This window comes from Carya illinoinensis, chromosome 7 (assembly GCF_018687715.1).
Source record: "Carya illinoinensis cultivar Pawnee chromosome 7, C.illinoinensisPawnee_v1, whole genome shotgun sequence".
Classification (NCBI taxonomy): Eukaryota; Viridiplantae; Streptophyta; class Magnoliopsida; order Fagales; family Juglandaceae; genus Carya; species Carya illinoinensis.
In genome coordinates, this window is record NC_056758.1 from 15646149 (window position 1) to 15669097 (window position 22949).

General features: G+C 35.8%; 1 protein-coding gene across 1 annotated transcript; it reads right to left on the reverse strand.

Annotated features, from left to right (window-relative positions):
• Positions 1 to 3638: 3638 nt before the first annotated feature.
• LOC122317511 (F-box protein At2g02240-like) lies at positions 3639 to 5938 on the reverse strand. Its single transcript, XM_043134636.1, has 3 exons — positions 5450 to 5938; positions 4393 to 4511; positions 3639 to 4307 (listed from the first exon to the last, which is right to left on the reverse strand). The coding sequence occupies exons 1-3, from the start codon at positions 5918 to 5920 to the stop codon at positions 3812 to 3814; spliced, it is 1086 nt and encodes a 361-aa protein (XP_042990570.1). The 5' UTR covers positions 5921 to 5938; the 3' UTR covers positions 3639 to 3811.
• Between the last annotated feature and the right edge of the window lie 17011 nt (positions 5939 to 22949).

A 22949-nucleotide genomic window follows, 5' to 3' on the forward strand; every position in this document is an offset into this window, starting at 1 on the left:
GCAAGACTATGACTGTACACGCACATCGGCTGTGCCTCTGTCGCGTCAGAAAGCGACCATCTATTCGATTCGCCGCAGTATGCGCACTTTACTAGCTGGCAACTATAGTGAAGGGTGTCCAGAACTGTAGCAAAATATAAAAAGAACATGATAGTTCGTCTCGTATTTTTGCCTCTCACCGTTTTAAGTATTTTAATTTTTTTTAATAGTTAAAAAGGTTATTATTAGTCTATTTGTATATTTTTTAAAAATATTTAGAGATGTTAAAAAAAAATATGAAAGAAAAGAAAAAAAATACAAGTATACTAGAAACACATTCATAGATTCATACCAGACGACCGAACAACGAGATCTAAAATAAAAAGAAATCTATTTATTATGTCGTCTAGCTCTTACAGTTATTTCAACTTATCTCAATATATTTTATCTTATTTTATAATTTTTTTAAAATTTAAAAAATTAATATTTAATAATTTTTTATTTAATTTTTAATTTTTATCCCTAATTATTTTATCTCATGTTACGGTATAAATCCCACCTATCACAAACTAATAAAATAGCAGCTACCGACAATAGAGCCATTACTGTGGACGTGACCTTCCGTGCATTTCCACTCTCCCACAGCCACTTTTTGACCTGGCCAGATTTTAGTTTTCACGTGCTTTCCTGGCCGCGAGGCATCCTTTCCTTATATTGCCTCCATTATTCATGCCTTTTTCCGGATATGCTATTTCTTTCCTTTCTTGTTTCATTTCCCTTTCCGATCACTTTTTTTAAAACCTAAAAACCAATAGAAAAACAGAATCGGATATGTATTGTTTAATTACTTTGGCTTCCACATAAGAGTTTATAGTACGGTTTGGATAATAAGTTAAGATATGATGAATTAAAATTAAAATTAAAAAATAAATAAAATATTTTTAAAATATTATTTTTTAATATTATTATTATTTTAAAAATTTTAAAAATTGAAATATTTATTATATTTTATATAAGAATTTTAAAAATATGTAATGATGAGATGGGATGAAATATTTTCCCTACTCAAAGGGCCTAAATGTATATTACATTATGTCATCATCTACATTATTTTATGCAGAATTGACATCATTTATTAATCATATTATCACCTCTTTAATTTTTATTTTTAAAAAATTAATTCAATTATAAATGGATGGTGTCGTGACATGATAAAATAAAAATAAAAATAAAAATAAAAATAAATTCTCTTTTGAAATAATAAAAATTGGTAATATCATTCAACAATCTCTACCATGAGCTCTAGACCGAATATCCATAAGGAGAATGCAAATCAAATGTATCTTAGATAAAAATTACAGTAAAAGTCCATAAATATATTGTTATTGTTCCTCAGGCATCAATTAATTTAGTATTATTTTCTCTCTCATAAACCAAGTGAAATTTGTTTATAAATCTCAGCAACTACACTACCAAGCTAGTAACAGTATATATATGCATGCAGAACAGTAAAATGACATAAATATATCGTCACATGAACATGAATAATGAGTAAAATGAATTGGAAAATAACATGGCATGTGTTTGACTTAAAAAATAATGCGACTAACATGACTTGATTGAACTGAAAGATGCTTGACATGAACTGAACATGACAGAACTTTAACTGAATTAACATAAACGAGTATGTCTTGTCTCATGAGATTATCATGATATTATTGTCTCCTGGAGTTGCCACAATGTACTTATCTCATGGGGTTTCCACAATGTTTTTATCTTATAATGTTTCCACGATATTCTTGGCTCATAGATTACCATAATAGTGTAGTCTTATTTAAAGGAATTATCATAATTTATTAATAATAACTGGAAAATAACTTGACTCTACGTGGACGTATCATGACTAAATTTAGAAAATATTTCATGATGGGCTGGTGTGAGTTATGACATGTAACTATTAAACATGTAAAGTAAAAATGATATGGAATTCATGACGTATAACAGGTAAATGTGTAACATATATCATGACATTCATGGTATGTGACAAATGAACTTACAACATATGACATAGCATATCATGGCATGTAATAGTTAATCATGAACTGTAATAAATGACGTGGCATGACATGTTATGATAATTTATAATAATTATGAGTGACAATAATGAGACATTTATAGGCTTACCATCGTCTATATATAAATATATTAAGAGTAAGGCAGAAGCTAACTTATAGGTTTTTGTGTAAAGCGTAAGCGTTGTGTTAAAAAGCGTTAACTAAAAAGAAAAAACTCTTGGCCAGTCTGTGGAGTTTATCTACTTTTCACTAGCCAATGACATTTCAACAAGTATAAGACTTATGTAATTTATTGTATGCCCTAATGCACAGAATCATCCCTCTCATTTCTCTCCACTCTTCCCCATGCACAGTACACCCTCCCCTTCTTCTTTCTCCTCTCATCTCCCACCGTTCTAGCTGACATACATTCCAATCGACCAAGCAAACAAAATCACAAAAATGCAACCTACACATTCAGTTTGCATTAAAATACCAAAACTCTGTACCAAATGCTCTTGACTTGAAACAAAATCACTAGATTTTTTTATTTTCATGAAATAAAACTTCAAGAAATATAATCATATCCCTCATATTCAAATTATAACTTGATCTAAGAATTAAATCTAGAATCACATGGCAAAAACTTCATTAAGACTTCACTCAAACCCTGAGAGCCTCTAGGTTGAGTCTTCACCACCTTCGAAACTAGGTTATCCGATTTTTGGACCAGAACGGATAAAAACCCAGCCCCAAATGAGCCATCCAAATCATAGGACAAAATCATAACCTATATCATAATATCATTAAAGTGAAAGTAGTTTTAACGAAACAAGTATTGTAACACCTAACAAATTATATCTTAGTATAATAAAGAAAAAAATTAATAATAATAAGGCAGCTTGTTGCCATTTCTTTAATTAAAATGTCCATTTTTTAAGATGACAAGTTTTCTTAAGATATAATGCCCTTTTTTCTTATAGTTAAAGGCCTAAAAGTTTTAGGACTTTCGCATTTTAGATAATTTCTTCCAAATTATCCAAGATCTCTTCAATCAAAAAGTTCATCCCTACGCAAACAATAACATTTAATAAAAATAAATAAGCAAAGAAAGAAATAATTGAGTAAGGCGATGTCAAGGTGATTTTTTGGATGTTAAAGGAGAGTTTTATAGGTTTTTGTAGAAGTGTGAGTCCTACCTTAAAATAGGATATTAAGATAATGTTTTTCATTATATTTGTGAAAGTGGGATCCAACTCAGCAACTTTTAATAAAATCTAAACCTTTATGGAATAATCAAAAACTTCTAGTACGAAACATGGCCAAGGAGTCGGAAGATTGTATATAGAGCTTCGAGCTTTCCCTTTTTTCCTTTTGATATACTTCGTGCATTAGAGAGCGATAGACTCCGTGAAGTGAGGCAAACAGAAACGAGAAGGTAAGACAATTGCACAACAGCAAACCAACAAACAGGCCCTCGATTTTGAGGATCGCCCGGCAACAGGTCATGAAACGTCCATGGAAATATCTGTAGATCATCGTGAAATGAAAACTCATTGGCGAACTTATTTTTCCTTTTTACAAGTTTTGGCATTTCACAATTAATGGAATCAAATCAACACATTTTGTTAATTTATATACCAGAACAGTAGTGCTTAGACCGCATAACAGGGCTTTTGGTGGGAGAAAGAAAAGAAACACGAAAGTAAAACAGCAAATACTTAATGCCAATTGCATCTAAAACGCAAAGGACAAGCTTTGTAAAACAGAGCATTCATTTATTTACTCTCTTTTGCCCTGATCTCAATCCCTTGGACAATGAGACCACCCTTCCAGTGACCTCCCTTCAACTCCAAAACACTCATTTCCAACTCCCCATTTTCTTCTCCATTGAAGAACTCACCCAACTCGATCTCCAACCAGCCATCACCTCTCTTCTTTGGATACCGGGCATCATCGATTTCTTGGGGCTGTGGTGCTGGAAACCCCAAAATGCGGGCACGGTTAAAAAGGCCAATTCCCCGCCTTCGCACAATCTGGGAACGTTCGCTTCCACCTCCTTCTGTATCCAAATAGACCATCCGCTTATGAACCTCGGCTCCAACAAGTCCAACAGTAACCTCAACAGGGTGATAATTGAATCCATATAACTCTGTAGTTGGCTTGAACACAAGGTAAGTTGCATATAATGTCGCTGGGGACAGCATACAAGTACTGATCTTGCCGCGGATTTCCAGCCAACACACGCTGATTAGCTCAGCCACCTCTGGGAACCTGTTTGTGCATTCAAATGAAATCAGAAAAAACCACAGAAATCGTTGAGAATATCAGGGAAAAAGAAAGGGGTGATGAGAGAGACCTGGCGTCAGGTAAAGAAGTCCATTTCCAATATCTAGGATTCTCAATCCAGACAACCAAGAGCTCCTTTGGGGATAGCATGAAACATTTCTTCCCACTCCTTTTCTCCAAGAAAAAGCTCTGAGTTAAACAGAAATTACACAATCAGATTGGTAATTAAAATACAAAAAGGTTATGCCCAAAAGGAGTTTCGTTTACTGAAACTACATACATAAAACACGGTACCAACTGCTCCCATTAAGCAAAGCATTCACACATAGCATTCACCGTACATTAGACAAGACTCAAATCACATGACCAATTACTGTTAGCTCGGTAGGCCAAACTAAATAGAGGTGTTTTAAACTTTTATGTGATGGGAAGAGTATACTATCAATCCTTCAACAATAGCTCTTATACACTTTGCAATCATAACCATCAGAAGTGAGATATTTCTCCCTCCAATTACTCGAAGGTTTGTAATATGGATGCAATGTGCTAAATTTGTACGGAAAGAGTAAAACGCCTATTGGAAAGTGTGTTCTCCTTTATTGACGACAATATAATAACAAAAATAAACCAGAAGAAGAGGAATAATACCCAATTTGCAATGCGGAAAAATTAATTATAATCATATTTTAGAATTTTATAATAAAGTCCATAGTCGCTAGATGATGATTTTCCACGATTGTACGCCATAATTTGTAGCTTCAAATGCTGCCTCGGAAACCGGAAACATAAAATTTAGGCCTGAATTGAATTAAGATATGAGATAAAATGAATTGAAATGAGATGATACCTCCCAATCCAAACCAGGCCTTAAGTTCACAGATGAAGAAAAAACAAAAGGTGTTACCTTAAGAAATCGAAAAAATTCACAAATATATAAATATATTAAAAAAAGGGAATTTCCCTGTTTTATTCAAGAACCTCACATTTGGCGGATATCTATAGAAATACGCTTATAAATCCAAATAAAATAACCGTCCGACAACATATCGACGATATCTATAGAAAAGAAACTCAAGATTTAAAACGATAAGAAACTAGGTTGCGCTGGGGGCGGTGTAATCATATACCTTTTTGCCGTCGTCGATGAGGAGAGGGTGGTCGCAGAGGCGGAGATATAGCTCTTTCTTGGAAGAGAAAGGGAGTGAAGAAGAATCTGCGGAGCGGGAGATTATACTCTCGCACTCGGGTGGGAGGAACCGGTCCCAGACGGCGTCGGAATCGGCGGCCGACCTGAAAGTGGTGGAAACGGATGACGATCGGCAGGCATCCGAAGGACTGGTGAACGACAGCACGTTGGCTACGCAACCTTCAGGTAAAACGTCGAACAAGCCCACTGCCTTAGTCTCTGCTGTTGCCATCTCGATCAGAACAAACAAAAATGGCTGTAGAGTCCGAACTTGTTGATTCTCTGTCTCATTATTGGCGTTATACTGATACATATAAATAGAGAGAGGGAGGAGAGCTCGCAGACACGAGGAAAACTTAGCAGTTAAGGTTCGGAACCATTGGATCGGTGTAGTTCGAAGAATCCTAGCCATAAAGTAGATAATATCAATTATTTGTGTTTTTATCTCATCTGTATCAGTAATTTTTTTTTTTATCAGAAGATATTATATTTTATCTTTAAATTTTAAAAATATCTTCTTAAATAAATAATAATAAATAATAAAAATTGACAATAAATATATCTACTTAAATAAATAGTAAAAATTGGAATAAATAGTAGGATAATGCTTTATCCACATAAGGCCACCGATTGTACTTTTTAATTTTTTTAATATATATTTTTTTACTTAGTGATTAATGAAGTGTTTTTAAATGATGTTGTGATTTTTATTTATTTTTAAAAAATATTTAAATATATTAAAAAAATACATATAAAAAATGAAAAACAAAAAAAAAATTGTTTTGCCTTTTCAGTGGCCACCTTCGGTGGCGTTTTTCTGTGGACGTAGCAGCGTCCTAAATAGTATGTGAACTGTATATAAATAGTGCAAAACGGGCATAAACAGTACACAATTCTCTTTTTTATAAAACAATAAGACTTACATTTTTTTCAAATCTTAAAAATTAAAAACTATATCATTTCATCTCATTATCTAAATAAACATTTTTTACAAATTATTTTATTTTATCTTAACTAAAAAATATTACTACTATTCAAAATATTTAATCTCATTTCATCTAAATCATGTATCGAAATTAGTTTTAACCAACATAATATTGATTGAAATTGAATAAGAATAATGATAAATTTTTTTACAACTATTTTATAGTTTATCATTTTTCATTGGGTAAAGAGTAATAAATCAACCAACTAGTAATGGCGCAAGTAAATAAATGTTAAAAATGGTAGTGTCTAACAACAACAATAACAAAAGAAAAATAAAAAAATAAAAAATGGTGTCCGACAACAAATAAAAAAATAATAATAAAATAAAATAAAAATTGTCAAGACACAATTGAGACCCATTTGTCAGTGAGAGTAGCATTTTTCAAAACTGTTTATAAATTCTACCGACTAACTCATTTAGATTAAAAAATTGAGATGAGATAGTTTTAGATAAAAGTTGAATAAAATCTTATTAGAATATTATTTTTTTTAATATTATTATTGTTTTGAATTTTTTAAAAATTGAATTCAAATTTAAAAAAATTAAATTGTATATTATATTTTATGAAAAATTTTAAAAAATCAGTAATGATGAAATGTGATGAAACATTCTTTGAATTCCAATAAACTCTAAATCTTTTATAATTGGATTGAATAGAATGAGGAAATTCTTGCAATCTATTTCACAAACATGAGTTAGTATAGGGAAAAAAAAAAGATTTTTTCCCTTTGAATGTAGGATTAGCAAGGCAAGAAGAATCATTAAAAAGAAGGATTTGCATAAATAATTTTAATAATATGACATTCAAACATAGGATAAGAATAGTATATCTATTCGAACAAAATTTATATCTATTTGAACAATTTTATATGTATACTCAGGGGTGAGTTTGGTCCGGTCCGGGGAGGTTTTGTGGACCGGACCGGACCTATTCGGTCCAGGGTTTTCCAACCCTGGACCGGACCGAACTCCATCAGGACCGGTCCGGTCCGGTCCGGTCGGTCCATTCGGTCCAAGGTTGACCTTTTTTTTTTTTTTTAATCTAATGACATTTTTTTTAATATTTATGTAATTATATTGTAATATATTTAATATATATACATATAGTATTATATATATATTAGTAATATGCTAATACTATTAGTCTATTAGTAATAATACTATAACTAATAAATATATGTAATAATAACTATACTATAACTAATAACTATATGTAATAATAGTAATAGTGATAACTATATATTTATATAACTAGTAGTTGGGCAACGTCCAAGGGACGTTCGTCCAGTGTATAGAAATATTATTTTTATTAAGGAAAAAATTTTGAATAATAATGTAATATTTTTAGAAAAAAAATATATAAATTCTAATATCAAATAGTAAAATAGACTTAAATCAGTTTTAAAGCATTTAGAATTTATAAAAAAAAAAAAAAAGAATCTTGAAACAAACATGTGCAGCACAGGAGATAAACTGTTAACAGTAAAGGAACGTGCATAGCACGTTTTCTTAATTTAATAAAGCGATTATTTTTAAAAAGTAACATAATTTTTATAAAGAAATAAAATACTAAGGTTTTTATAAGATATTATTATTTGATTTTAATGTTTCATAATGAATTTAAATTGATAAATAAATAATATTTTATTAGGATAATTGTATTCGTAAATGTAGTTGGTAAATATATTTAAACTTAATTATTTTACATTTCTCTTTGTTTATATAAGGAATGAATAAAAATTTTAAATCACATAAATAAATTGATATATAAATTATAATTTATATAAAAGATCATATATATATAATAGAATATAGAATATATATTTATATAATTTATATAGATATATATAATAGAATATATATATATATATATATATATATATATATATAGATATCTAATATACCTCATAAATAAATGATCATCAATGCATAGGTTACAGGATCATGCATGCTGCATGAATTTTAATAATTATGAATTTATTCATAAGTAATTGGGGAGAGAGAGATTAAAAAATTAAGAACTTTTAAGAAGAGAGAGCCACTTTAATTTATTCATGTAACTAACGGCGTTAATTTTAACGGTAAAACAATAAAAACCGTTAAACCAATAAAATTCCGTTAGATAGCCACTTTATATATATAAAGATATGCTAATATTTAATGACATTTTTTTTAATATTTATGTAATTATATTGTAATATATTTAATATATATACATATAGTATACTATTATATATATTAGTAATATGCTAATACTATTATATAAATAATATATATAAATAATATTTATTTATTTTTATTTCTATTCGGTCCGGTCCGGGGTGAAAAACTCCCGGACCGGGACCGGACCGAATCTTTTCGGTCCCTTAAAAATGGGACCGGACCGGACCGGACCCAATTCGGTCCAAACAGTGCCGGTCCGGTCCAAACAGTGCCGGTCCGGTCGGTTTTGCCGGTCCGGACCGGCCGATGCTCACCCCTATGTATACTCGCGCGGCGAACTGATTTCTTTGCCTAGTGAGAGAATCTCTTCCTTCTCTCTAGAAAAAAAGTTTCAGGAAACCACACGAGGGAGGTGGGGGCCTCGGCTCCCCCTCCCTCCTCGCTTCTTTGTTTTCGTTTTGTTTTCTTTCTTTCTATTTTCCTGAGTCCTGGTTTTGGTTTTAATAAAAATCGTTGGCTGCGATTTTGGTGGGTTGAAAGACCACCGGCCTGGATTCCCAAGTCGTCCTCCATACCAAAACATGCAGCTGGGCGGGGAGTCTTTGCACAATGGAGGAGGAGGATCTCGGCTTCCGATTGGCCATGGTTATGGGTGGTTGAAAATCCACGAACCTGCCCGGTTTTCCGACTGGATGTGTGGCGTTTAGCTCTCAGATGTACGAAGAAAGGTTTGCACTTTTGGAATGTTCTCTCGCAGGTTCAAATGGAAGGAAGGGGTTGATGCACACCGATGTGCATGGGTGGATCTGTTCAGCCAAAAAAAAAACTCTTGGTGACCTGTTTCACCCAAGGAAAACAGAGGAAGTTTTTTTTCGGGAGGCTTTCAGAGGTGCAGGTGGATGAGCTGATATGGGGTGCGGGCGTTCACATGGATGGAGGTCGGAGAGGGGGGTGGCAGTGCAGACAATGACTAGCTCTTCGTTTCGGTCCTATTGCAGTTTTATTGGTTTCGTTTCTTGTTTCTCGGTTTGTCCCCCTCCGCTGATAAGGTTTTTCTGGCTCTCGATTTTGGAGGGTACGTTTGGGGGCCGCTAAGAGGTGGCGATGGTGCTGGCGTTGGGCTGGTTCTGAACCAAGCCGTGCGACCTCTGCAAAAGACCCATGGCGTAAGAATCAAACCGTGAAGGAGAAGGAGAAGGGGACGGCGAAAATGATAGAGATGAAACCCTAATGGGCTTCCCACTTGCAAATAGGCTGGACCTTCTTTTGTTTGGGCTTGGGCCCAAGTTGTTTTTCTTTTGAGTGATTTTAGGTATTTTGTTTAATTTAGTTTATTTTTAGGTAGTGTTAGGAAACAGTCTCTAGGGCCTAGGGTTTGTAGAGTTTGTACTCCACTCCTAGGGAGGGGGAGTTGTGTGGGCTGTCTTAGACGATGGTCTAAGCTAGAGGTTTTTCTCTCAGACTGTTAGTCTGGAGGGTTGTTTCTCAGACGGTTTAGTCTGCAGGAATTGGACAAGACCATGTCAACTACAAAGAAATTTGTGGGTTAGAGAGCGAGTAAAGGTTATAATTTGGCTTGTATTTTTCAAGTCAGAAGTTGTAATTGTCCATTTTATGAATGAATGAAACACTGTTTCACTGTAAAAAAAAAAAGAAGAACAATTTTATATGCGTTCGAACGGATAATAATAGAAATATATAAATATACACCAAATATTATTATTAGTATATAATAAAATACAATACACGTTATAATACTAAGTATCACTAATAGCATAATACTAAGTTTCTTATCAATCTATAATATTATGTATTACTAATAGACTAATATTTTATTTAGTAACACTAATAGTGTTATACTTATAATTAGTATTACTATAAGTATAACACTAAGTATCACTAATAGTATAATACTATCAATTATAGTATAGATAGCATAAATATTTGAAAACTAATAGTACTATAATACTTTCTAATATATTCTAAGTACTTTTTTTTTTGGATAGTAAACTGCTTTCATTAATCAACTTGCAACAAGATTTGACACATCACTCAAAACAAAGTTTATAACCACCAAGGGTCCACTCTCAATCCACACCCTCTCGTTGGACTCCTTAATAGCTAACCTTGCTACACTATGAGCAGCACCATTAGCAGACTTGTAAGAAAAAGATAGCTTCCAACCTGGATGAAGCCTCATCACATGTTGCAAATCATCTGTATCTTGGCCACCCCACGAAAAATCCTCATTCCTTGAATTGACAGCCTCTATGATTGCCTTTGCATCTCCTTCGAAGATAACTTGGTTCATGTCCATGTCTATACACATATCTAAAGCCTTCTGCAATGCTGCTTTTTCTGCTTGGGCAGTTGAGAATACCTGGCCCCTTGATGTAGTTAGGCATGCTTTTAACTTTCCTTCACTATCTCTCACTACTATGCCTATTCTAACTCTATTCAAAGTCTTATCATATGCTGCATCAAAATTCACCTTTACAGCAGGCCACACAGGTGATTGCCACTGCTTACTTTCCACTGCAACTGACCTTCCCTCGTCCAGCTTGCTACTAACCTGGAGCTTTACCTTCCTTAGCACTGTAACTTCAGCTTGAGCCATTGCTGTAATGGTTTCAGGACTCATGAACTGGTCTTTGAAGATAAAAGCATTTCTCCTGCTCCGTAGAAGGTAACACAGTATTGCATCCATTTGTAGATCCTCTCTGTTGAGTCTTGTTGACATTTCTTTCCATAGCTGCTGGAAATCACAGAAGGAGCTGTTCCACTTCTTGAGCTTGCTACTATCAACTCCCCACACATCTCGAGCTGTTGGATAGGTCCACAGGGTATGTATTACAATTTCAGCCTCTCTTGTACAGATAGGACAGAGGTTACACTCCACAATGCTCTTCCTAAACAACATATCTTTTGTTGGAAGTATGTTGGATAGGCTCCTCCATACAAACACTCTGATTTTTCCCAGGGCTTCTAACTTCCATAGATCCTTCCACATCCCTGCATATTCCCCTCTTGAAGAAGACTCTCCCCTACTCCTTTTTGAAAGATTAGTATCCATGTAGTAAGCACGTTTGACTGTGAAAATTCCTTTAGAAGATCCTGCCCATATCCTTTTATCACTAGCCCCCCTCTTGCTAATGGGGATTGAACAAATCAAGTTTGCTTCATCTTCACTGAAAATGGCCTTGACTAGATCCTCCTTCCATGACTTAGTAATTACATTGATTAGAGCACTCACCTTACAGTTTGAATCTAAAGTATTGGTGGGGGTCTGTACTTGATATGTTACTAGTCGAGGTAGCCACTTTTCCTTCCAAATTGGTATATCTCTTCCATTTCCAACCCTCCATACTAATCCTTCTTTCACCAGGTTCCTACTAGACCAAATACTTCTCCATATATGCGATGGAGAACCCTTCAACTCAGCCTCCATCACATCACAATTCAGGAAGTACTTCTCTTTGTAAACTCTTGAGACTAAGGACAGTGGCTCTTTTATCATTCTCCACAGTTGCTTTGCTAAGAGGGCTCTGTTGAAACTATTAAAGTCCCTGAAACCTAACCCACCTTGGTTTTTAACTGTCCCCATGCTACTCTATGATTTCCAATGGATACCCTTTCCTACCTCTTTTTGATTCCACCAGAATTTGGCTATGATAGCTTCAATTTCTTTTAGTAGCTTTCCAGGCATCTTGAACACACTCATGGCATAGGCTGGGATGGCTTGTAACACACTTTTAATAAGAATTTCCTTCCCTGCAGAGGATAGAAACTTATGCTTCCAGCTGTTGACCCTCTTCCACACCTTTTCCTTAAGACTTTTGAAGGTGTTGTATTTCGATTTGCCCACAATTGTTGGAAGCCCGAGATACCTGTTATACTTGTTACACCTTGAGCCATTTACCTATTGCAAGATAAAATTATTTGTTTCCACCTTTGTATTAGAGCTAAAAAACACACTTGTCTTCTCTTTATTCAGTGTTTGACCTGATGCTTCCTCATATACTGACAAAAGGCCCTTGATCTGGTACCATTCAACCAACTTAGTTCTGCAAAAAATAACACAGTCATCGACAAAAAGAAGGTGGTTTATTCTGATGCCATTCCTTGATACTGCAACCCCCTTGATGATGTCTCTCTGTTCAGCACTACTCAAAAGAGAGCTGAGAGCTTCAGCACATAAAAGGAAAAGATAAGGTGACAAAAGGTCACCTTGTCTCAAACCTCTTGTAGGTGTGATTACCTCTCCTGGGATGCCATTCAAAATGGTGGAGTAAGTGACTGTTCTGACACAGTTCATCAGAAGATTAGTCCACTTTATGCCGAAACCCAACTTAATCAGGATGGCCTCTAAAAAATTCCACTCCAGCTTATCATAGGCTTTTGACTTGTTAACTTAATTGCCATAGAACCCTCCCTTCCTTTCTTTTTTGAATGCATGGTGTGTAATAGCTCGAATGCCACCATTATATTGTCCGTGATGAGCCTATTGGGTAGAAAGGCACTTTGGTTCCACGAAATAATCTTCTCCAAGACACCTATCATCCTATTTGCTAAGACTTTGGAGACTAGCTTGTAAGCAACATTACATAGTGATATAGGTCTGAAGTCTTGGACTGAAATAGGCTGGTTTACCTTAGGAATAAGGACTAGATGGGTATGTTCAAACTCCATGGCATTACCCCTGAATTTAGAAACTCCATTACTGCACTGGACACATCCTGCCCCACAATCTTCCAATGTTCTTGATAGAAACCTGCACTATATCCATTGGGTCCAGGTGACTTGAAGGGATACATTTGCTTTAGAGCCACTTCTACTTCCTTTGCAGTGAAATTCCTTTCCAGATTAGATCTCATTTCATTAGATACCTTTTGTTCTATTCCTTGTAGACACATATTGATGCATGTAGAATCAAGCTGAGTGGACTGATAAACTGAGTTGAGTAGGCCTTGAAACCTTCTGCTATAGCATCTCTCTCTACTAATTCATTCCCATTCATATCCTTCACTCTCCTGATGGCATTTTTCTTTTTTCTTTGATTCACACAGGCATGATAGAATTTGGTGTTTCTGTCTCCTTCTACCAGCCAGTGTCTTTTTGCCCTTTGTTTCCACTTTATGTCTTCTTGGTTTCATAGGTGATTAAGGTCCACTTGAAGCTTTTTCTGTTCTCTTGTGTTCTCAGACCCTGCATTCCTTTGCAAAGTATCTAGTTGGTGAGTCTTTTCTTTTATTGGCTCTAGCCTTTCTCTATTCAAATTCCTACTCCATTGACTGAGTTTCTTTTGGGTGGTTTCTAACTTCCACATCAACCCTTCCATCCTGCTCCTCTCTCCCATACGTTTTCTCCATGCTTCTGCTACAACCTCACTGCAACCTTCCTCATTGTTCTAGCTGGCCTCATACTTGAAAAAATGATGCCATCTTCGAAATGAGCACCTCTCAATACTGGAATCTAACAATATTGGGCTGTGATCAGAACAGATGGCTGGGAGAGTGTCAACTGTATGCACCAGGTATAGAGATTTCCAATCAACATTAGCTATTGCTCTATCCAATCTCTCTTTAGTGAAAGATTCATCTTCATGGCAATTGCTCCAGGTGAATTTGTTTCCAGCCCATCCCAAATCACACAAGCTGCCTTCCTCCATCACCTCCCTGAATTTTCTCATCAAATACTCACTCCTAGGATTTCCTCCTTCCTTTTCATCACTGTAAAGAACTTCATTGAAATCCCCTATGACTCCCCCCACCCACCAACCTCAGGCTTAAAAGATGATAATAAGCTCCAAGTCTTACTTCTTAAACTTGAAACAGGATGGTCATAGAAACAAGATAGCAACCACCTATTACTGCCTGATTCATCACTTACTCGCACATTATGTGATGTTGAGAGTAGTTGATGAGTTCTACCAAATTCTCTTCCTTCCACATGAGCATAAGCCCCCCCTTCTTCCTACTGCATCTACAACTACACAGCCTTGAAACCCTGAACCTCTTAGAGATCCTATAAGCTTTTGTATACGATAGCTTGGTCTCCATTAAAAAGACCACCTCGAGCTTCTTTTCCTTGATCAACATACCAAGGTATTGAACTGTTTGGGGGTTCCCAAGCCCCCTACAGTTCCAGCTTAGGATCCTCATAACCCCTAGTGGGGTTGCCTTGCAGCCTCCACCATATCCACTGAGAGGGCTTCCTCTCCAAGTTTGCCATTCAAAGCACCTCACTTATGTTTTTTCAGGGGGCTAAAGTTTGCCAAACTTACCTTAGTTAGGCGTTTTTCCCCTTGGGATCGGGTAACCACAGTTGAGGAGGATGGTTGCTTCAGATTTCTTGCTAGCCTCTTCCATCTTCGATCAGTTCTTTGACTCTGTGTATCCTGTACAAAACAAGCAATTCTGTCGATCCCATTGGCAAGAGAGCTAGTCGTTGAGGTTGATAGCATCTGGCTTATGGGCTTTGGGGTCGAGAGGTTTTTTATTGGGTCCCCTTCAGGCCCAGCATAGAGACCCAGCCTGCTCTCCTATTCCTCAAACAGCTTGTCTTCCCACCCTTTTTTTTCCCGTTGTTGGCCTGTTTTCACTGTATCTCCCATACCGGGTTGTTGCACTTCGACCAAGGTTGCCATACCTTCCCCTGACACTGCTGAGGTTCGTACTGTTTCCTTTTCCACTGTTCTTCTTCCATCTTCAACCGTCACTGGTCCCTGTGTGTTGGAGAAGGTTGATGAAGAATGCATGTTCCTTCACTGGCTTGTCGTTCTCCTTCCTCACTTCCCTCGCCACCCTCCACCTCGGCCTGACCACTAATATCTCTCGTGTACAAATCCTCCATTCCTTTATTATTTATGTAAGAATTTAAGTTGCGCTTCGAGAAGCTCTCTACCCTAAGCCAGGACCCGAACTGAGGCTCCGACCCTCCCTCCACTGCTTGGTCTGCATGCTTAGCTAGGCAGCCCATCTCTCCATAAACAATCCATCCACAGTTAAGACAGATTCTGGGTAGGTTTTCATAATGGAAATTAACCCAGTGCTTTGTTTGTTCTACATTGATAAAGCGACCCCTCGGGATAGTCTTCATCAATGCTAGCTCTAGTTTTACCCTTAGACACCTTCCCCATCCAGTACCATCTTATTCTACGTCGACCTCTAAGACCCTTCCCACTGATCTTCCAATTTGCTTTCCCCATTCCATAGACATGCAACCTAGTGGCATGTTGTGGATTTGTAACCAAAAGGTTTCTTTGTCGAAAGCCATGCCCCTGAGGCATAACTTCCCCTCATATGGGATTAGAACAAACATAGATGAATCAAAAGACCACGGTTTCCCTTCAAGGATTCTGTACATATCATCATGAGTTTCGAATGAGATTACGAATGTATTATGTTTCAACTCTTGGAAGACTGCCCTTCTGCTTATCCGCCATATTTTTGCCATAGTATTGCTAATCAAAGTTTTGCTTACTGGACAGTCTGAACAGACCCTTCCTATCAGACTCTTTTCTCCCTTATGATCAAGCTCTTCTTTTCCAGTTTGCATTATCTCCACTACTTCTTCTTCCTCCTTAGTTAGTTTGAGCTTTCTCCATTGAGCCATTAATCCTTTCGCTCCACCACGTTCTCCGCTAGCCATGAGAACCAACGGGACTGTAAAACTCACCACCTCCGAAGCTTTTTGAAATCGCTCTAGAGAGGAGACTGTAATAAAGATTATGTTAGAACTCTCAAAATAATATATTCTAAGTACTTGGTTTATTAATTACTAATACACAAACTAAATATATTAGATATATGTATTTTATACTTATACTTAATGCAATGTTTTACTATAGACTTAGTATATTACTATATAATGTAATGCTTTACCTGAGACTATTTTATACTCATCTAATGCATAATTTAAGTATTAGTGCTAATACTAGTATATATTGTTTTACCTCTTGTACTTATATATATCAAATTATTTATGAATTATTACAATATTCATTCGAACATATACCCTTTCAGTTCGAACTGATACCCTTTCCGTTTGAACGAATTTACTTTATTTAAGCTGCAATACAGTTTCTTCTCCGGCCATTCGTGCATCTTCTCATTCGAACCGTTTGATTGAATCCTCCGTCGTTCGCAACCCCAACGCCGCCGCAAATTCCGACCAAGTCCTCAAATCCCCTACAACAAGAGGTATGGGTTATATTCCATTTACTTTTATTGATTAAATCGTTAGTTTTGGGGGGCTTCGGATTTTGAATCAATCCGACCCCATTTTGTTGTTTTGGGGTTAAATGACACAAAAGTAATCGATAGAAATGATGGGGCTTTACTCCTCAATCATTTCTACCGATTAAAATATTGGTACATTGAAGATTTTGAATTTGTAGATTCGGGACTAAATCGACTTAAAATTTTATTTCAATTCGAATGGAATTTATGCTCATTCGAATTAAATTTCATTCGAATATAATTTACGCTCATTCTAATGGAAAAGAAGTTCATTTGAATGGACTTCTTGCTCATTCGAATATATTTTTTATGAGGTCATTCGAATTAATTTTATGGTCATTTAAATGACGTTAAATTTTATTCACATGAACTTTTACTTCATTCGAATGAAAATTTAGGCCATTCAAATTGAATTTTAATCATTCGAACTAAACATGATATTTGGCAGCCCTTATTCAAACAGATTTTAATCCATTCGAATAAAGACTTGCCAAACACTGCAGCACAACATTTATGTCCTCTAATTCACTTTAGTTAAATTACATAATTATTTTGTAGATCAATAGCATACTAATGGCAAGCAGCAGCAGAAGAAAACGTTCTCGACCTTAGATAGGCCAAAGTAGCGAAGCAGCTCCTTCTCAACCTACTGTGCTGCCTATACTTGTTGAGCGGGAGATCATTCTGGATGACTTCCGTGATCTCACTTGGGAGGGATGGAGCATGCATGACATCATCATTGATCATGGATGGACCCCGATCTGTCGGCAGAGGGGCGCAGCATATCCTGAGATGGTCGGTGAGTTTTACCGTGCCATGGAAGAGGAGTCTGGTGATGCTCTGTGCTACAACTTAGTAGTCCGGGGAGTGAGTATTATCTTCTCTCCCTGCATTATTGCTGAGTTTCTTGATCTGTGGCGGGAGCCCGATGCATATCCTGTAGCATCAGCACCAGAGAGAGCAGCAACTGCACCATCTAGAGGGGACACACCAGTCGCATCCTCATCGCCAGCACCAGATGTATAGACCACAGAGCTGGATGCTGGCTCGGATGATAGTGAGAGCCGCGTTGAGGTACCTGATGATGGTCTCATAGACGATCAGGTTCGTGACATTGTGCGAGAGCCTTCGGCTCCTCCATATGATGGCAGTAAAGTGATCCGACAGACCGACTGTATAGCATTTTTCAGAATGCTTAATCTGATTGTCGGATATAATATTGATCCGAAAAAACACAAAACTTTTGGGATCAAGCGGGCCAGATTTTTGTTACGGTTAGCACAGGGGGAGCCGATTGATCTGGCATTATATTTCTTCCTCCGCATTCAATCAGAGTCACACTATTCAGGTGGAGGTAGTCTACTATTTGCACTGTTGATATCTAACCTCCTACTCCAATCGGGGGTTCAAGTGACTTCAACTGAGCAGAGGGCCCCAGAGATAGGGCCCATTAACATGATCACATTAGCAAGAGGAGGGGTCACTTGCCGAAGACTCATGCAGTACAGGATCAGCCTCCGCCTACTAATCCAGCTTCTACTTTTGTTGCCCCTATTGAGAGACAACCTGCTGGGGCTACTTCGAATGAGTTACGAGTTATATTGGTGGAGCATCGGCAAATTATATTCAAGGACTTCTTTCAGCCCATCATGGATAAGTTTAAGGACGTGGAAGGACGCTTACATACCTTACAGGAGGATTTTGATTTACTTAATAAATAGATATTGTTAGTTATTATTTTACTTTTTTAATGTTATATAGAACGTTTAACTCTTTTTAAGATGTAATTAATGTATGATTTTTATTTTTAGTGTTTGCTAGTCTCTTTATTGTTAATTATATTTTCTTCTCATTATACTTAATGTTCACGATAATTGAAAAAATGACATTATCTTTAAAGTAATATTTATTTAACTAAAATATTTTTAAAATAATTACATAAAATTAATTTATGAATTCGTAAATATTTTAATTCATTGTAAATCATAATATATAATATATAGAAATTTTTATTTAATTTGAAAATGATAAAAAATTAATAGAAAAAATATGTGTTATTACAATTTTAACAATATATCTTTTCAATTAAATAATAGAATTAATTAATACTAATTCGAATAAATTATATTGCATTCGAATAGATTAATTATCTGTTCAAATTAAATTTTATTAGTTTGAACGATTTCGATTTTTTGAGACGATCTAATTCATCTCAGAATTTCCGGTTCGAACTAATATTTATTAGTTTGAATGGATTTATAAGGTTCTCCCTATTTTGAGATGAAATTTAAATTGCTTCTCTGAAAAGTATCTTTAGGAAGGAAATTTATTTCGTCCCTAACAAATTTTGTTCCTAAAAAGAAAATTTCTTGTAGTGTCTCCTGATCGACTGACAATGAGTACCGGAATTTCCAAAATCATTTTGCATTTTCTTGAGCTTTCCTTGCATCCAAACTATAGTACCTCAAACATATTGCTTTTAAGTGTATAAAGCTACTCATTTCCTTCAAAAGGGTGGTAAGAATATTCTAAGCTCTAGAACCTCATTTGTTCATGATTTTTGCTTTAAGCTATAAGTAGCATATATATTAAAATCGAAGATGAAAATGGAGAAAAAAACTAATATATATGTGCGTGTTGGGGGGAGGGAAAGAGGGGGGGTGGTCAAGGGTCAACTGACTTGCATGGTAGAAACGGTGCACAACTTCATAGAATTATGAATTATCGTCGACGTTGATATTACAAATGATTGATGGAATGGGAAACTTCATGTAAATTTAGGGTTTGGTGTTGGTTTTGACTTTTGATTGATAATTGCCCCAGCGTTTACGGTTTAGGGTTATAGATTTTCTATTTGGGTTTTGGCCCTATAAGAGTATTGTTATTGGATTATATATATACATATAAAGGACAGTTTTGATGAATATAAAATAAGTTTGAATTTTGACTATGAGTTTTACTACATACAAGCACAGTTGCGCACTAATCTGTGTACCAATACTGATTATTCATACTTAAAATTTAAATTAACACTGTTTTCAATAAAATCTACTTTTTAACCAATCACATCACATTGGTGCACAGATTAGTGCACAATTGTGCTTACAATTATATTTTTCCTTTGACTATTTCATTTATATTAGGTTTCATATTGGAATAGTTATTTTTCATTATATAATAAAATAATATAAGATGAATTTGACTTTAAATATTCACATCAAATCTCCACATTAGATATTAATTTATTTATTATATAATAATGACTAATTAATAATTTAAAAAATATTTAATTTTTTTAATTATTAAGTTATTTTATTTTATCATATTTTACTATTCTACCTATTATATTTTATTAGTAATGTTTATTTTACTATTTTATCATATTTTTCCATATTCTATTCTACCCAAGATCCTTTTCCTATGTTTGGTGGCTTTTTGTGGGACGTTACAACCAACCGAAATCGAGAGAGAGGAAGAGTGACAAAAGCAATAAAATAAAAATTTGCTTACATAACAGTAACCATCAAATTTATTTTTTTTCTTTACATATACTGTAGCTTAAAGTTAAGATATTTGACTATAGATAATCCATTGTAGCAGCTTTTATCTCTAATGGTTGAAAAAATGGCTTTATTTTTACATATACATTAGCCGGTGAAGATGCTCTAAGTGGTTGTTTAGATAGTGATATGAGATAAGAGGGTTTTATATGAAAGTTAAATAAAATATTGTTAGAATATTATTATTATTTTAAAATTTAAAAAGTTGAATTATTTATTATATTTTGTATAAAAATTTGATAAGATTATAATAATGAGATGATATGAGACGAAAATATTTCTCAACCAAACGGCCAATTAACCTTTAAGGCCGATATATGTTTATACTCATAGTTGTTTGGGATCTACTATTCTATCCCTCCTTATTTCATATTTACATTTTCTTCCCTAATAGTTTCCTTTATGTTCGATCTTTCTTATTTAATATTTGCTATTATGCCCCTAGTTTTTACTAATTTACATTTGCTGTCAATAGATTTTACAATTAAAGTCTTGTCCCTATTTTTGCTAATTCCCTTTATGTCCTTAGGTTTTTACAATTTACGGTTTTGCACATTCTTTTCCTATAATTACATTTCTAATTTTCTACCACTTGCATTTAACTTAGATTTTAACAAATTCTCTAACCGACCTAGTGACTCATCCTTTCTCCGATAAAAAGGCTTCCGACTCATTTTCTTTCTTTCATCCCTTTTCGAGAATTATAATAAAGCCTTACACCACATGTCTCTACTTAATAAATATGTGATTTATCATTTTTTATATTTTATTTAAATAAATGCATATTTAAATATTGAAATAGAAGAGCAAAAATGACAATTCACATATTGATTACATGGATATTTATGGTATAACACTTTCATATAAAATTTATCTTTCTTCTACCTACATATTTCATCACTAGCTCAAATTCTTGCCAAGTGGTATAAGCTCCCACTTAGACTCCAAAATTGCTAATCTTATAAGTCCTATTTAATTGTTGGTTGCAAGCTTATTAGTATCTTACTTTTAATTATCTTTTATCTTTTGCCTATTGGTATCTCCACCCATTAGATCACTAAGACTAAAATTTGAGTAGAAAGCTAAACGAGCTCTCGAGAGGAATTAAGTTCGGTCTCTAACTTGGTGACACACTGCTGGGACTTGGTCAACCATTTCTTCATGGTTTTGGACACTTGGCTAAGTTAGAGGTACTCCCTATCATGCATGCCAAGTTGGTCTTGGATAGACACGTAGTCAGCCTCCAACCCCACCCGCTTCCCACGAGCAGCATCGAGATCTTCTTTAAGGCGAGAGAGGGATCTCTCACCCTTACCCTCCTTGTGTACTCGAGGAAACACTCCCTCATTCCCTCAAACTCAACCTCCAGCTTGTCACCACAGTCGCTCTTTGCCACTGCCACCTCCTCTGAAAGCGTAGAGGCGTTTATCACCTCTTGCTTTGTCGCTAAGAGAATGCCAATTTGTCCAAGTACATTTCTGAGGCTAAGTTGCACTACAGGACTAACATCTCCACCCTCAAGGGAGCAACCTCGGACTCTTGGGCGAAGCAACAGGAACTCAACTAAGAGTATGCATGCATCCCTCCCTCTCTCCTTAGAAAAGGCCTAGTGAGTCTACACCATGAATGAACGCGATGTCCACTCTTGCTCCTCTAGGTTGGAAGGGTGATGTGCAATACAGCTAGCCAGCTAATGCAGTCCCTGCAACGAAAAATAGCTAGATGAACACTAGTGTAAAGGGAGAAGAGACATTAGAAGGAAGAAAAAAGTAACATACCAGAGAGATAAAGCGCTCAAGGTTGGTAGCTCCTCCCCCGATGACGAGCCAACAACAGGAATCCCTTTGAAAGAGAGGACAACATCACCTCAACAAGAGTAATTCTCTATGGGAGCACACTCCCGAGTGGGGGCGGGGGGAGGCCGATGAAGGCAAAAAAGGAGCCTCTTTAAAAGAAACCACATGCAAAAAAGCGCCTAAAGTTGGGGGCAAAATCCCGTGAAAATGACAAGTAGGGTCACCAGCAAAGGAGGAACAACCTCCCCCACCAACACCTGAGGTGCTACCTTGAGTAAATGACAGCGAACCAATCTTGGCACCGACGCCCCCTACTTGACACTTGGGGTAATTGGGGCACCCTCCGCCTCACATAAATCCAGAACTTTCGTGGACTCTTTTGTTGCTGAAGAAAGGGATGATGTCTCGAGTCTCTTGCATGAAAACCCCAATTGGTGGACTAGAAAATACAACTAGAACTATGTCAATAGAGGGAAGCATGAAGTACCAAATCCATATCCTTCCTTGTTTGATCAAGGATTTTAGTTAAAGACTAGAGATCTATCGGTGAGGAGGGCGGTTGGGCACAAAGTGAAGGGTCATCGAGTGGTTGAACGCATGTGGGACCCCCCTCAGTGTGGTCCCAATGCACTCAACGTGTGGCTTTTGCCTCTTTTATGGGGGCTAGCATTTTTCGTTGCAGTCTTCAACCCAA